This window comes from Corythoichthys intestinalis, chromosome 7 (assembly GCF_030265065.1).
Source record: "Corythoichthys intestinalis isolate RoL2023-P3 chromosome 7, ASM3026506v1, whole genome shotgun sequence".
Classification (NCBI taxonomy): Eukaryota; Metazoa; Chordata; class Actinopteri; order Syngnathiformes; family Syngnathidae; genus Corythoichthys; species Corythoichthys intestinalis.
Window position 1 is genome coordinate 32,830,168 of NC_080401.1, and position 16,712 is coordinate 32,846,879.

General features: G+C 38.0%; 1 protein-coding gene across 2 annotated transcripts in view; it reads right to left on the reverse strand.

Annotated features, from left to right (window-relative positions):
- The window catches only part of usp24 (ubiquitin specific peptidase 24), a 58,418-nt gene that overhangs the window by 34,999 nt on the left and 6,707 nt on the right, over nt 1-16,712 (reverse strand). Inside the window, exons 7-25 of one of the 2 annotated variants that reach the window (XM_057841316.1) lie at nt 16,510-16,575; nt 13,645-13,710; nt 13,235-13,309; nt 12,852-13,010; nt 12,672-12,786; nt 12,492-12,595; nt 12,303-12,410; nt 12,144-12,239; nt 11,803-11,964; nt 9,283-9,366; nt 8,593-8,700; nt 4,988-5,137; nt 4,764-4,895; nt 4,101-4,212; nt 3,951-4,027; nt 3,721-3,861; nt 3,000-3,053; nt 2,782-2,897; nt 2,641-2,707 (exon numbers count right to left, since the gene is read on the reverse strand). In XM_057841316.1, coding sequence (XP_057697299.1) covers nt 2,641-2,707; nt 2,782-2,897; nt 3,000-3,053; nt 3,721-3,861; nt 3,951-4,027; nt 4,101-4,212; nt 4,764-4,895; nt 4,988-5,137; nt 8,593-8,700; nt 9,283-9,366; nt 11,803-11,964; nt 12,144-12,239; nt 12,303-12,410; nt 12,492-12,595; nt 12,672-12,786; nt 12,852-13,010; nt 13,235-13,309; nt 13,645-13,710; nt 16,510-16,575 — 1,992 coding nt within the window. The remainder of the gene's footprint in view (nt 1-2,640; nt 2,708-2,781; nt 2,898-2,999; nt 3,054-3,720; nt 3,862-3,950; nt 4,028-4,100; nt 4,213-4,763; nt 4,896-4,987; nt 5,138-8,592; nt 8,701-9,282; nt 9,367-11,802; nt 11,965-12,143; nt 12,240-12,302; nt 12,411-12,491; nt 12,596-12,671; nt 12,787-12,851; nt 13,011-13,234; nt 13,310-13,644; nt 13,711-16,509; nt 16,576-16,712) is intronic. The other variant, XM_057841317.1, reaches the window with a different exon arrangement.

The following is a 16,712-nucleotide window of genomic DNA, read 5'->3' on the forward strand; positions in this document are numbered from 1 at the left end:
TAGATTATATTTACTCTGTCTTCTCTACTATAATGAGGAGCAACACGGTAGGACAGTATATAATCCAGAAACGTCAACGGCGCGACAACGTGGCCGCCGCGAGAACGCAGTGAAACGTAGGCGTTAAAGTCAATCAGCCAATGCACACCAGTCGCAGTGCGGCTGTGTGTTAGACGAGTCGCCAGAAGCGGCTCAATGCGACGCACACGAAAAGAACGGCAGAGTTTATTATTTGACCCGAGACGCGGCCCTCCTGCGTCAATACTACTAGCTAGCACTCGTGTAAAAATACGGTGGATTCGGTCGATTTTCAAACTAATATGCAATCGTAACCCACTTTTTGAGTTCATCAGATCTCTTGAGTGGTAGATCGGGGCACAGTTGACTTGTCTTTGTTGATTTACTGCTGTCTTCTCTGCTATAATAATAACCAACAAGGCCCCGTGTTCAATACAAAACTCTCCTACCACAACAAAACAAGTAGGAACTAATATTCATATAGGAACTAAAGTTATACAACATAAATATACAATATAAATGAATACCACATTACATTTGTAAAATATAAACACATAATAAAATAAATAATAGCCCATTTAAATAAAATAAATTGAAATGAGCTAAAACACCTGTAATTAAATAATAAGAATAATACACAGATCCTGCTTACATAATTACATTTATTAATTTCTGTGTGGCGCTTTAACTTGAGAAAATCCACCAATAAAGCTTTTGAGAACCAATCATAAGAAGAAAAAAAAAGATTAATTGAGGCATTTCATTTGTAAAATACCTGTTAAAATATTTGTCATTGGGATTGCTTTTCTATTTAGCACAAAACTTCTTTTTTTCTTTCTTTCAGAAAGAAAGCTGACCAATACGCGGGGTCTGAATGGCAAATTGTTGTTGGATTATTATCTTTAAATACCCGCTACTTTTTGAGCAGAATTCTAGCTTTGTATAGGCTTATGTTCCTATTGTTGAAAGCACAAAAGTGTGTAATAAACAACTAGCACATTCATATTTTGCATTTTGTTTTCTTACTGTACCGAAAATGAACCGAACCGTGACCTTAAAACCAAGGTACGTACCGAACCGAGATTTTTGTGTACCGTTACACCCCTAATGTATTTTATTTTTTTCTTTATTTAACCAAGTATGGACATTGACACCAACTTCTCATTTCCAATGCTGAACTAGGAGCAATTCAAGGTTAAGTGTCTTGCCCAAGGAAACTTCAACAGTGGACATTGGAAAGCCAGGATTCGAACATTTGACTAGAGCTGTCCCGACTAGTCGACGTAGTCGACATCATCAATGACGTAAATGCGTCGACAAGCACACCATTCCGTTGACAGTTAATAAAGGGTTACAAAAAACGCGTGGAAAGTTGAGAATGGCGGATGCTCAGGATGCAAGCGGGGAAAGCGGCACAAAGCCAAAACAGCGCACCAGTGTGACCATAGCATTCATTTATTTCAATGAAACAAAGGAGGGTACGCCATCATGTGCCAAGCTTGCGCACCACGGCAGCACGTCACCGTGAACGAACACCTGAAGCACCGTCACCCAGGTATAATTTTGGAAGATGACAGGAGACAACAAGCTGGTGGATCGTAAGACCGTATAACAATTTTATTGAAGTGTATTAGGGGCTAATGAAGCTGAATAAGCAGCTACGTACTTCATGTAGTGTGTTGCCGCCTCCGTTAAAATCAACAATATTGAAAGCATCTTGTATTTCAGAATCGGTTTTACAAATATGGAAATCTTTATTATTTTGCTACATCTACATTAAATTATAATCAGTAGAAGAATTGATACTAATGCTTTGTTGTAGCTCCCATATGTATGTATGTATGTATGTATGTATGCATGAAAAATGCGTAGCGGCTCGCAGCTACGCTACTCCTACGTAATAATGCGATTTTGTTTCTCGTACCAATATTACGACTTTAATCTCGTTCATTTAAAAAAAAAAAAAAAAAAATCTATTTGGCCCCAATACTCCATCGTAGCGTCGTATCAACATGCATCATTAAGTTTTTTTCACGTACTTTACTCCAGTGATACGTGACATTTATTTATCTATTCTTCTGTTGCTAACTCTAATGCTGAGAACTATACAGACATAACACAAAAAGAGAAAATTAGAATTGTTTTAAATCCGTTGGAAAAGAATCACAGTGAATCTGTTTACATTCCATTCTTTTGCACTAGTTAATGCCATCAGCATTTGATCTTATTGTTAATTTAATTGCAAGATTAGTAAAAAAAAAAAAAAAAAAAGTCCATTAAAAAAATATTAGACTAGTCTACTACTGGTTAAAAAACAGTAATCAGGAGAAAAATAATCGTTTGGACAGCCCTACATTTGATCCTTTTGGGTCAGTGGACAACTTGCTCTACAACATGCGCCATTGCTGTTCCTATTCAATTGAGTCCCACATCTGTTAAAGATGTCAATGTTAGCTTAGTCGTTGTCAAGAAAATGTTAAAAAAGGAGTTTGGTTGCTGAGAACAAGTACTCAAAGGTGCTGTCCACGTGTGATTACCATAACTTTCTTTAATACCATTATTGTACTGATAAACTGATCATTTTGGTTACGCTAATAGTAACATGGAGATCTAGAAGCCTACCTCAATTGTGATGACGTAACGTTCAGCCAATAGCAGCAGTCTTTCTATTATGACCAGCTTGGTGGATCTGGAGAATAAAAAGGGAGATTTTCAAAGAAACTAAGAAATAATCCTGATAACCAGGCTTTTCCTAAATTTTACCTTGAAGGTGATTGTACGGATGTAGCCACCGTGGGCATAGCGGTGGCTGTCAGCATCTTGGTCGCTCGAGTAACAGCGTGCGTCAAAGTAGGCCCGCCTAAGGCTGAACTGGCTGCCTGATATCAACACACACAACCAAAAAACACCATGTTTTGAGAGGTGTGTTTGGGAAAAAAGTGGAACAACTGGTTGTCACAGTCACGTAGTGCATCACTAACCTCTAGTCTCTTGTAACAATCAGCAATGAATTTCTTATGCAAAGATACCGAATCCTGTGAAGAAGACAAAAGTATGTTGAGAGACACAGTTCATCAGTAGGGCTTAAATTGGCCAACAATTGATAAATCTATCCTCAACCTTGCTTAAAGTGCATTTCAGCAGAACAATTTGGAAAAAAAAAATCTCATTTTGTGTAATGTGATGTGTAATAGTAGGGAAAAATGTCAAAAAGCCAATATTTCCATGAAGTACACAAAATCGCTGTTAGCAGACATTTTTAAACGTCATAATTGTTTTAGCCAAACAAATACGTGTATTCCTACAGAGTCCGCCATTGCTTGTGACATCAGTTATACCTATATTATATTTTTGCGAAGGCGATGCTTTTTACATAGAAGACAATAAACCCAATGGTTGTCTGCTTGGCTCAAGCTGTTAGTCCGAAGCACGTTCTGGCTTTCCAACACTCATCACTTGAACTATCAGCCCAAAATTGGTTTTAGTTGACCAAATGCAAGTATCCAAGATTGCCCACCTTTTCTCATTACATCATTAATAACCACTATCGCATAGATGCGACTCACTGGCACTGACACACTGGATCAGATTCGATCTTGTGACCAAATCTGATACCGTCAGATACTCCAAAAATCGTCGTATCGGGTGCCGATACAGATACGGAGTATCGGATCAGGAGATACATATGTGTTTTGTACTGACCTTCTTCATCTTGGGGTTGAGGTTCGTGTAGCTATATGTGATAATGAGCTGAATTGCTTCATTGGCTATCTCTTCATCAGGGGTTTCCATGGCGATGCGCCAAATAAAGTCCATCCCTGTAAGGTCGATGCGTTCCACACACTGAAATCACACCGTTTTATCATGTTGAGAATTATTCTCATGGCTTATTTATGGAACATCACATAACAGATTAGTGAGTCATGACAGACCAGCTGAGTTCCTTGGCGTTTCAGTCGATGATCACAGAGATTGACATTCTCAAAGAAGGTCTTAAACAGGTTGAAGCCTAGAGGGACACATAATAATGTTAGGAGGTGCATTAAATACTCAATTACTAGGTCAATAAAAGCGCGCCTGACCATTCATAGTGATCTCATAGGGCTCCAGTTTCAGTATCTTTTCCTTAAAGAGCTGCTGCTGAACATCACTCTCGAGATCATGCTGGCCTTTAGTGAACCACTCAAAACACATCTGTAATACGTAATTTAAACAATATTATCAAAGGCAGGAAAATATTGAAATTAGCCTGGCTTACGTAATTTAAACAATATTATCAAAGGCAGGAAAATATTGAAATTAGCCTTGCTTTCAAGTAAAAAAAGGTGAATGTGGTGTTAAGATGGAAATATTAATAAGTAATTCTTCCACATTGTATTCCACAAAGCATCTGAATTTTTCGACAGTGAATGGATATAAGCTGACAGTCGGCCTAATTCATGGGTGTCCAAACCTGTCCGCAAGGGCCGCTGTAGGTCCTGGTTTTTGTTCCTACCAATCGAGCACAGACAGTTTAACCAATAAAGTTTGTGCTAAGACAAGCAGCACCTGACTGCAATTAACTGATTACACTTGTGAGACCCCAGATTGGTGAAAAGATGTCATCTTGTTTTGTAGGAATGAAATCCAGCACTCATTCAGTCCCTATGTGGAATAGTTTGGACACCACTGGCCTAATTTGTGGAGAATTTTTAGAGTGACAGGACATTATCTGACATCAGCATATTCCATCCAGAGCCACGTACCTCACGGTCCAGTTCACAAACATCTGGGCCGGATACCAGGCACTCCCAGATCTCCTTAGCTCTATTCCAGACCAGGTACAGGCTAGCCTCCTGGAGGAAGAAGGCTAAGAAACGCAGGTGACCGTCCAGGTACTGAAGGTAGAGAGGAAGGCAAGTTCAAAATAAGTATAATCGTGTAATTAGTATTTTCATTAAAGTAAGGTATAGAAAAAGTAGCGGCAAACCTCCTGGTAGGTGTATCTTCCATCTACCATGGTGGAACCTGACAGGCAACTGTTTCCTGCTGCGGTCACCGCAAGTCGATGGCAGCAAACGAGGGAACCCGTGATTAGTTTGACAATCTCAAAGTTCTTCTTCAGATCCTGGATGATGCTCTGTAAGAAGACATGATATGGTATTAAACGGGTTCATTTTGTTTTTAATCTTTCATAGGGCACTCATTCAACTCATTTGCTACCATTGACAGTGCTGGATGTCCAATTCATTTTTTACCGGAAGGGGTGGCAGTGATCAATCGCTGGATTGGACGTCTAGCATCTTTAATGGCAGGTAATACATTAATAGTACACATTCTTATTTATTATTAACTTTTTTTCTATTTTACATTTCTTTCAATTAAATAAAACCCCAGTAAATATTACCGTCATGGCAGTATTTTTAAATTTCTAATATATTTTAACTAGCTTAAAGATAAAACTGATTATTTTATATATTTATTTAAAATGTTTATTCATTTAAAAACAACTTACACTCAACAAAAAAGGAATTTTAAAAATGTTTACCTATTTATTTATCAACTTGAGAGTGTTTAGTAGGGGCCATAACCAGAGTGTATTTTCATTTATATTAATTTAAAATGTGTTTTTATTAACATATTATTAACTTCTAAGTGTATTTATTTGATATATATATATATATATATATATATAAAGTAGGCCTGTCAACAACAACGCGTTAATGACCATGATTAATCTGGAAATATTAACGGATTAAAAAAAAATAACGCAATTTACCGCTCACACTAAGCTTGGCCACAACTGCCTCCCGTAGTCCCACATGCTGATGTTTACATTCTCCGCGCGGCAATGCAGGACAAAATGCAACCAGCCACAATGAGTGAGGATGATGACCAAATTCTGTTTTAAAAAGCTGCCTAATGGAAATCTGGATAAAACCAAAGTTGTGTGCACATTAGACATGTGCCGGTTACCGGTTTCACGGTTTACCATGGTGTGAAAACGTCGCGGTTTCAAACCCACTAAAATTTTCCGTCATACCTTAGTACGGTATTCGCTATTTTTCATGTGCCAAAATGCAGCCGAAGTGGCTTGGTGCGGCAGCGCTCACCCCTTCCCATTTGTTGCCTTGAGTGTCAGTGATGCTATTCTGCTAAACAGCCAGCAAACCCACAAACAAATCCTCCAAACACAAGGCGTACTTTTCTTCAATTTATTGAGCTCTCAAATCGTGGTGAAATATACAAATGAATACATTTAAAACGTTGTACAATTGTATTTTTCCACGTGTGATTAGGTTCAACAGGATAGCAGTAGCACCATTAAAAAGTTTGCCAAAAACAAAACACACATTTTCCTTTCAAATTCAATATACAAACTAACTAAAACTTACAAAGACGAATGTTAGCCTAGGCTAAGCTGGGAGAGCAGCTTCGTTGTGGTTTTATGTCTCACAGCCGCTGAGTGAGAGACAAGCTTGAATGAAGGGGAGGGAAGAAAAAGAATCGCGTCAAAGATCGCTAATTGAGAAAAGGAGGTCTGACTCCTCACTTTTTTTTTTTTTTAGATGAAACCTTTCCTCAACAATATTTACATTTTAACTAATTTATAAAACTAACTTATACATTTTCAACTAACTAATATGAATTCTTTGTTCTTTTTAACACAAAGGCATGGCATCATGTAGACTAGAGTTGACACAGTGGCTGAAAATGGCGAAACTTCACTTGAGCTTCCCCCTTAAAAAAAATCATACAGTATATATTTTTAATTTTATTTAGAAGTCTTTTTACTCTTTATAGCAATTATTTAGTTCTTACTCTAATATTGAGCAACTTGAGCTGTGGCTGTGGGTATAGTCTAGGTTCTATTTATTTTAATTTTATATAAAATATGTTATTTTTTGTTTATTTATTTTCACATTATATTCATGTTCCTATTTGCAAATATGTTTTGAAAAGAAATCCTGTTCAATGGAAATTTTTTTTTTTTTTTTTTTTTTAAAACCCATACATCTCAAAATTTTGGAGCTATAATTGCAATACCGTGATACCGTGAAACCGCGGTATTTTTGCTCACGGTTATCGTACCGTGAAAATCTCATACCGGCACATGCCTAGTGCACATACTGATGTAATGAACTGTCCTTCGATCGAAGGTCAACCAGCCTAAAGTACCACCTTCAGGCAAAACATATCTTCGCTAGTGTTAGCAATGACGCTAACACTGCGGCAACAAGCCGCAGTCATCAAGCTACACTGGCAGAGTGCGGACTCGGACTTGCCGTCAAAAAGACAACAAGTAGGTTGACTACTGCTATCGCTACATGGGTAGCCAGAGACTGTAGAGTGTAGACCCATTAACAAAGTCGAAGACGAGGGTTTTGAAAGTCCAATGACAACAAACAACAACAACCAATGACAAACCACTAGACAGGTACAAGGCAGTGCCAGCATGGACTCATGTCCACTATAGTGGGGTCTGTGCACAATGGTGCCCACAGTAAGTTGGCCCCCCTTGCAAAAAAAGTATCTGGTCACACCTGCCACAACTGTTCCTTGCGAGAGACTGCTTTCTTTGACAGGGGACATTGTTCAAAAGAAAAGGTCTGCTCTGTTATCTGAAAATGCCAACAAGCTAGTTTGCCTGAGCGGTTGGTTAAAAAACAAAGAGTAGGGCTAACTTAAGCAGTGTTTCTAAACACCTTTACACAGTTTAGTGTAATGTTTTTCAGTTAAGTGTGTGAAAATTGACAATTTATTTTTTTTATATCTCACACAGCTTTCAGGCCATTTAGTGTAAAACTACAAATGCTGCATCTTTTTGTGTGAAATGTTTAATTTAACAGACAAGTTGTTTGCACATTTTTTGAAACACTAGCTATTGTTACGTATTGTGCTTGTCTGCTCTTTAAATTTGCAGTTAATTTTGGGTAATATGCCAAACGGTACTTGAGCCATATTGTTAGCCTGAGGCACTTTAATCTGTTAAAACTCTTTGTTGTATAGTACAGACAATTTATTTTATTTTTTATTTTATACGAGCTGAGTTGTTAAATAAAATTTTAAAACTCTATTTGGTTAAGTATTAATTCATTCACACATCATACATTTCATCTTAAAACAAATTTTAAGTCAATTATTGTATTTTCCTAGATTTTTTTCCCTGAAGAGTAACTTTATTCATCCCGTAGGAAATGTGATTAATCATGATTAATCACACATTTGACATATGATTAACTAGATTAAATATTTTAATCGTTTGACAGCACTAATATAAAGTAACTATATGATTTTAAAAAATATATATAATTATTATTGAGACCTTTTGTCCATATGCACGGAATCCCATTTTGGATGTTTTGAAACTTGTAAGCCAAATGTTAATATTGTGGCCTACATGACCTAAAATGTGATGTTCATGTTTTGGACACCAGGTTTTTATGAGGTGAAGTACTGGTATTTTAAATTTCAAGTAACTAATTACTTGCCCTATTAAGGGTTTCTTTTTGGCTCTTTATCACTAGCCTAATCTCATGACACACAGCTTTAGGAATTGATGCAATGTATTTCCAACTAGGTTTTTGGTGTCACCTTGTCTTGTTTTTGGTAGGTCTGCTTAATGAAGGAGCGGGTGATCTCATGCAACTGACGCAAGGCAGGTACGACCCAAACCGCCTGAGGGGTGCTTGGCTGGGAAGCCTGTCATACACACAAACAGGAACAAACAGACAAGAAATGATCAGACAAGGTCAACAGATGTAGTAAGAGAAGGCGTAAACACGATAAAAACACATGACTGTGATGGGCTTTTCATCGCATTTATTTCTAATTGTGCTTGTTTTACCATCACTGACCATGATTTTGTAGCGAGGCACCAATCAGGAAGTGAATCAGAGCCTTGGATGCAAAATATGATATTTATAGTCAAAAAGTAGAAATTTGGCTGACCTTCACAGCCCTGATTGGATTCCTCTTTGAAAAAGTGCGAGCACACCCACCAAAAGCTGACCTTCATTCGACTCAGCAACCTCTTCCCACAAGGCCACTGATGAACACCTCTGTGTAATCATTCGCAAGTCCCAAACCCAAAATTAACATCCGCCTGGTTTAGTTTGCTCATGTTGCAATCAAGGGTGAAATTATCAACCTGTGACCAATGAAAGCCCACTCCCGAAGACCCTCTGTGGCGATTGGTTGGCAAGCATGAAGCAGCGAGATTAAAGACAAGTCGGTGGAATTTAAAAAGGTAAAAACAAAGGAAAATAGGCCGTCTTCTCTTACTTTCACCGACACAGATTTCCTCTTTCCCCAAGAGCCCGTGAGAAAAGAACTTTGACTGTCGCTGCCTTTTTGGTCCTCTTGAGTCTGGACGGCACACATTTTATTTGAGGTGGTTCACACAATTAATGATGACATTGTCGCTTTCAGCAAGACAAGGCTTTACTGTATTTTGGTGGTACCGTATATCAGGCATCATAGTAGCACACAACGACGGACATGTGCAATAATAATCAATCATTAACCCTTTTTATATGGGAGTCATTTAACTCATTGGCTGCCAATGACGGCAATAGGTGTCCAATCCATTTGACTCTGAGAGGCTGGCAGCGAATGGTTGCACTGAAAGATGAGCATTCACAGCCAGTCCTTTCAGTTTAAATGAATTTGATGTCAATTGTCAATGGCAGGCAATGAGTAAAAATACAATGAATTTAAAAAAAAAAAAAAAAGAGAAAATCGACTTCAGAATATCATTAGCTGTCATCAGCAAAGAGTATTTCTGGTTTTATATTTTTAATTTTATTAATATTGACCATAGACTTTATATTGTATTGACGAGACACTGGGCCGATTCATAAGGGACCTATCTCCGTCAAAGCTGACCGAATGGAAACACAGACAATGAGCTTTTTCTGTTGAAAATTATTGTGAATAAAATGCTTAAATCCCTGTATTATTTAAAAGATATGGACATAAAACAGTCTCAATTCTTGGTTAAAAGCAAAACAACATGCAGCCTTTTAGCATTTATCTGTAAATATTGCGAACAATGAATATTGCTAGTCAGTAAGCAAATTAGCGGCCGCCATACCACAGACAAAGCTTTTTCCGTTGAAAATTCTTCTGAACAAAATGCTTAAATCCTTGTATTCCTTATAGATATGAACATAAAACAGTCTTGATTCTTGGTTCAAAGCAGAAAAAAAACGTGCAGTTAGCATTTATTTTATGTAAATATTTGCGAATTATGATGCTAGTCAGTAAGCAAATTAGCGGCCGCTGTATCACAAAGAACTTTTTCCGTTGAAAATTCTCGTGAATAAATGCTTAAAACCCTGTATTCTTTATAGAAATGGATGTAAAAAAGTCTGGATTCTTGGTTAAAAGAAAAAAACTGGCAATTAGTAGTTATTTTATGTAAATATTGTGACGTATAATGCCAATGCTGTAGCAGCTAATTACTCCCATTGATTTTTTTCCAACTACTTTCAAAATGCATGCATGGTACGAAAAACAATTACCTTGAATCTTCGAAAAAAATCACTCCTGAGACAATCATTTCTGTTTGTACTCAGCACAGCTGTTGTACTTTTTCAACCTAAATCTGGCGTTAGATCGCTGCATGTGACCTACTGCTAATAAATGAAGAGGAGTGGGGGACTGACCCCTTCAGGAAGGCATGACACAGTGAATGGAGAACGTGTCACGTCAATACAATATGAAGTCTATGTAGTGACAATGTAATATTTTAAAATTTCATTTATTATAAAAAATATACAATAATCATTCATTATGAAAAATATATACAAAATTATAATTGAGAACCAGGGGCCACATATTTAAACTTGAGGCCACACTTCTTTACCAAATTCAAAAACAATTAGCCTTAAATGGCCTAAAATGTAATTCCACGTACAGTATGTGGATGGCAGGTTTAAAAAAGTACCACTTGCTCTATAAAGGGTTACAAATTAATTTTTTGGAAGTGGTTAACTGAATTATATACTGCAATTTTCAGACTATAAATCTTACCAGCCAAAAAATGCACAGTGAAGTAAAAACAACACCAAAAAAAACAAAAAACAAAAAAAAAAACAGGTTGACCGGGGGTATAACTCGCATTTCACTTTGGGGAATTTTAGTTCATCGTAGAGCAAGAACAAAAATTATACATTAAAAATAATAACTATAAAATGGAGAAAAACAGGCAAAATAGGTGTCCGTTCACATGACATATTGACAATTATTCAGAAAATGACAGCCTACACAACAAAACCTAACTTGTTTACCAATCTCTAAATCTCACTCCAAATCACTAACAAATCTATTAATCTCTACCAACTCTGGAAGTAGAGGGCACTCCTAAAACAGCTGTCAGTTTGAAGAGAAATTAGAAAAAAAAAAAAAAAACACACAGAAAATATACCTGTGCATAAATCACAAGCTCAGCCAAACGATGAACTGCCATTTATAGTTAAAAAAATATATGCTAATTTGGAAAAGTCTAAGAAACAAATTAGATTTAAAGAAGCATTAAACACCAGTGTGTGCATGCTTGAGCCTCTCACAAATCGCACCATAAAGAAACCAGAGTGCAGTTAACAAGAATGCGCCATCTTTAGATGAAGGCAATCGCAAGCAGGTGAGGAAAAGAAGCGCTTGCTTTAAAACCGTCGCACCCGTTGAACCTTGAGCCGCTTCAGTTTTATAACCGTAAAGAAATAAGTCATAAAAGTGCGTACTTGAGAAGAAAATAAATGTCAACGAGCAAGAAAGAATACAAGGCCACTCCTCCCCCACCTTTTTGATGTCTTCGATGCATTTAATGATGTAGTTGCGTTTCACAGTCTCCTTGACAGCATAGGCGTCGCTCAAAATTCCCAGGTGCTCCTCTAGCGCCTGCTGAACCAGACTGGTGGGCAACGAGGGGAGGTGCGCCAGCTCCCACAACACCTCCAGCACCTGAACCACCACAAGATGCACATTATTAGTATGTCAGGCTGGATTTACCCTGGACGGTAAATTACAATTCCCAGTTCAAGTTTATGGTTAATCTGGCTTTACACATTCAGTTTATAAACTGCTCACGTTTGAGTCCAGCTGCTTAACTGATGCAAAGAAAGATACAGGATGTGACTCACCTTGCCAGTAGTGGTTTCTGAGCGGGCCTCCCTCCCGATCCTCCCTATCAGACTCAGCAGCTTCTGCCTGACGCGATCGCTCTCCACTTCCCAGCTCTGAATCACATTACGTGGATTTTAAAGACAATTTTTTTCACTTGAATATTGCGTGTCGCTGACCTTCTGTATCAGCACAAACAAGTGGGTGAGCTGATCGAAGCTGAACTTTACTGCTGCAGCGGCGATGATTGTGTGAATGTTTTCAATCACAGTTGATGACTGGCCAGCCTGAAAAGTCAAACAGGTGATGACAATTTTTTTTGTCAAGCTTTGGTTTCAAACACCAGTTGATGGGAATATGAGGTTAACCTGTATCCTCCAGATCTTGGAGAGTTCATCGAGGGAGAGTTTACTTCCCAGGAGCTCAATGATTCCCTTTATTCTCTCACAGTATTGTGCCTGGTCAATATTGCCTGTAATGAGCATGGGGAATAATTACAAAATTTGAAAAAGCTAATTCTATTACCTCCATCGTGTTTCACATCTTACCCTCCAGTGCTATTGAAAGGACAGAGTTTTCTACAAGCCAGTCTAGGAGTTTATCAGTATCAATGGCATTCTTCACAGTCTTTGCCACCGTGCTCTCCTCTATTAATTTTGTCACCTACAAGACAACGACAGGGTCAAAATGTTCTAAACAAGACACAAAAGGTGTTTGTAGTGGCTCACCTCTTTGAGAGAATTCATTTTAGTTGAAAAATGGGGGGTTTTGAGCATGCGCAGCAGCGTGTCGAGCCGCAGGTCGTCTACCACCGTGACCATGTCCCGCTGGAACTTCATGCACAGAAGCTTGATTGCTGAAAGCAGGTCGGGGATGCTCACCAGACGCTACATTTAGAACACAGGTGACAGAAGTTACAGTCTTACCATTACCTCTATTACATTATTCATTCCAATTGAGCAGAAAAATCTAAAGCTGTAAATTATATCAATAATAGGCTGTTCCACTTGAGGCGGAGTAGAAATTTTAAAACATTTCTTCATTTTGCCCTCACTTCCCCATAATCTCATTAGTCAATCACATTAGGAAGGAAATAAACACAAAACACTACCTTGTCTTTGAGGTCCTTTTCCTCCAGGTTCTGTACATAAGTGATCATCTTATGGATCACTGGATCAAGCATTGGCTGCAACACACAAACAGGATAAAAAAAACCCACATTATTTTTCACATTAACGTGAAACAATAAAACAATAACCCAATCAGTAAGAGGCCTGTAAACACAATAAATCAAGAAAAACTAGCAATGACATGATTAACTACACATATTTTTTTCATATTTGATCTTTTTACAAGGGTGATTATAGTTCGCATCTTAACATACACCCACAATTCACCACCTCAAGAAAATATGCATCTATTCAGTATTAAGAGTTTCATTTTTTATACTGAAATGAACTTTAACTTTTCAACACTAGTCCAATTTGTCCAAAAGCACCTGCTCGTGACATGAAAGCTTACCTGGACAAGGCTTGAGTTGAGGTATTCAGCGCAAACACCAAGAGGCTGGACCAGAGCAGACACACACTGCAGGACACAAAAACTTAACTTTCTATTGGCTCAACAATCATTTTTAAAGTTAGCAGTTAGGTTAACTATAAAATAGCGATGATTGAAACACAGTGATCAAAAGTCACTTATTGAGTTCAGTGTTGCCTTGAGATACCCAGGAACCAACTTAAGTGTTTTGGGACACAAACTGCTGTTTGGCAATTTTTTGCTTTCACTTTTGATTCTTTATGTAGATCAGATGGAATTGATTAATGGCAACAAATTGATCTTATATCTCAAAGCACCGCCATACCATAATTTCCTGCAGGGTTTTGTGTTTATGGAGCACAGAATGTACAGAGACAGCAGGGCAGTAGAGACATGTGAATTGATACGCTCCAATTTCAATGCCATGTGAACATAGGAGTCCAGCACTGGGACCGCAAATAGATCTTCAAACAGGCTCGGCTGCCGTTCCTCATTCCATGTTAAATCACAGGGACTTAATGAATGAATGGTTTGTGTGTTCCAATCTGACACTGTTCTGTGGGCCTGATTCCTCGTGCAGCTACTGCCGCCTCCCCTTAGCTATTCACTGCAGCACTTGACTTCCTGTTTCTCAACAGACAAATGAATGGGTCGCCCCTGGGAACCTGGAGAAGAGGAAGCGATCCTCCTCCTCTCGTTCTGTTCTCGTCTTACTTTCACTTGCTTTTCTACTGAAGCTATAATGTATTTTACACTATTAAACCAGCTCCTGATGTCTTAACAAAATTAGCGTTTACCCCAGCGGTTTATTAGCTTCCCTTGCCTACCCTTCCCTCCCGCCAGGCTAAAACAGTGCTACAAAAGAAAGTATTAGAAGTAAACATACAGTTAGTACCCGGTTGATGAACAAGTTCCGTTCCTACACTGGCGATTTAAGCCGAATTTCAGCGTTGGAATTAACCCTTAAAGTACCCCTAAAAAATAACTATCCAAAAAGTCTAAAAGTATTGTATTTTGTTTAATGATGGAGGATACACTGCTCTTTGGTTGCAGTGTTGGGTCTGGCTGAACTGTCGCCATGTATGACTGAGGAGCAGACTCAGATGTCTGACATGGATAAAGGATAGCTGCGCTCTGGTTGGGCCCACATAAGTATGAATGTTGTTTCAGCTCATAGATGTTTGTTTATGCATTTGCAATTGAGTTTACAGCTACAGCTTGTGGAGTTACATGAGAGTGATTTGCTATGAGAATTGTAAATACGTTAGCATTCTTAGCATTTAAGATAGCAGACTTTAGTTAGGCAAATTAGGCTAATTCAAGCAACTAAATTTACATGTTGATCAGACTAGATGGACTTTTAAACACTAATTCTTTTTGTCAAGTGATTTATTGTTAAAATGTCGCTTTGAACATAATTGTACATACGTGTTACTGCTTTACAAATTGTCAAACGTGAAAGAAGTAAAAAGCACAATTGCCTTGTTTGCTGTCTGTAAAGCTGAACAATTTTACATTTAGTAAGGAGGACTGAACATGTCATATTAATAAAGTGAAGTGAAAAATAAGATACTGTGAGGTACGATATGGTACTGTTCATGCGACAAAAAAAAAAAAAAAAAAAAAAATATGACTGTAGACAAAATGGCAGAATAGGCTCAGGCGACGTAAAGTCGAATTCGCGTAAGTCGAGTACGTCGTAACCCGAAGACTACCTGTATTTTATCCGCATTTTAACCAAGTTGAACGCATAATGGCGACATCTTATGGTCAATATGTGAACAAACCTGCCCCAGCCCTCTGCTGTTGCACTGAAATTCTATCCTTTTTGTTTGTTTGTTAGAACTATATATCAAGACGTTGCCTTTTTGTAAGACTCTCCTTTTAAGTATTGTTAAAAATAGCTTGTAATAACAAATAATAGTTATAATTTTCGAAAAATTCTATCAACATTTTTATTTATTTTCCGAAAAGATGGTGACCGGCCGGTGGACCTCTGAGCCTCTCTACCACCAGCCTTCACAGGTTTTAAGGGAGAAACTCTGAAAATGTCTAACAAGCTTTTGTTAAAACCCCCCGAGAATCAAATCTTTATAACAGTCACCCCTTTCTACTTCACTTGCAGGAGACTATCATGATGTTTCTGTGCATTTCATAGTGAGTTAACTTAATGGATACCAATGACCGTGATTGATGAACCAGAAGTGCTCTAAAATGTCTTTACATTGACCACACAATAACTTTGGGATATTACCACTAACAAGACAAACTGACAAAATATTTCAGCAACATTCCTACATTTGTAAGTGCTTTAAAGTTATATAATAGATTATGTTGGGCAATTTTGCAAATATTTACATTTGAGGACTTTTTATATTAAAATTATGTAAATTACCATAAAGAAGAGCGGAAGAGAATACTCGCAACTCAAAAACCTTGCAAATTATGACTGTGACTTCATGCTTATTGGGTGCAACACTGGTCCACTTAAATTCTCCCTCTTAATCTTTTAATATGCTAATGAGTGGAAGGAGAGTCCACGAAAAAAAAAAAAAAAAAAAAATCAATGGCTTTGCACCACCGCGCTTCCGACAAGGTTTCCTGAAGGAAGCGTCAGTACAAAGACGCTTCAGAAGAGATGACACAATAGAGCATTTCAACCATTACACGACATGTGGAACCTTAAGCCTCCTGCAGCTGAGCGAAGACAAGGGTGGGGGACGCATGTATCGAAGCCAGATCATTTCTTCATTCGGAACCAGGGGGGAAAGAATGGCATTACTCGTAAATGTATGTTAGACCGTTTATAAGAAAGGCAGGGGAGAATCACGCTTGGTTTAGTCTTACAGCTATTTCGATCTCCTCCGCGTTGAGCTTCGTCTGGATGGCGGTAAATCCTCCCAACTCTCCAAACTACACCAAACACACACAAAACAGATAAGAACCAAGTATACACAGTACGTACAGTATTTCTAGAACAAATACTTACACACAACACAAAAGCTGTTTTTTAAAAGACCCCTATAAAAATGTTTGCTGTATATCTCTGT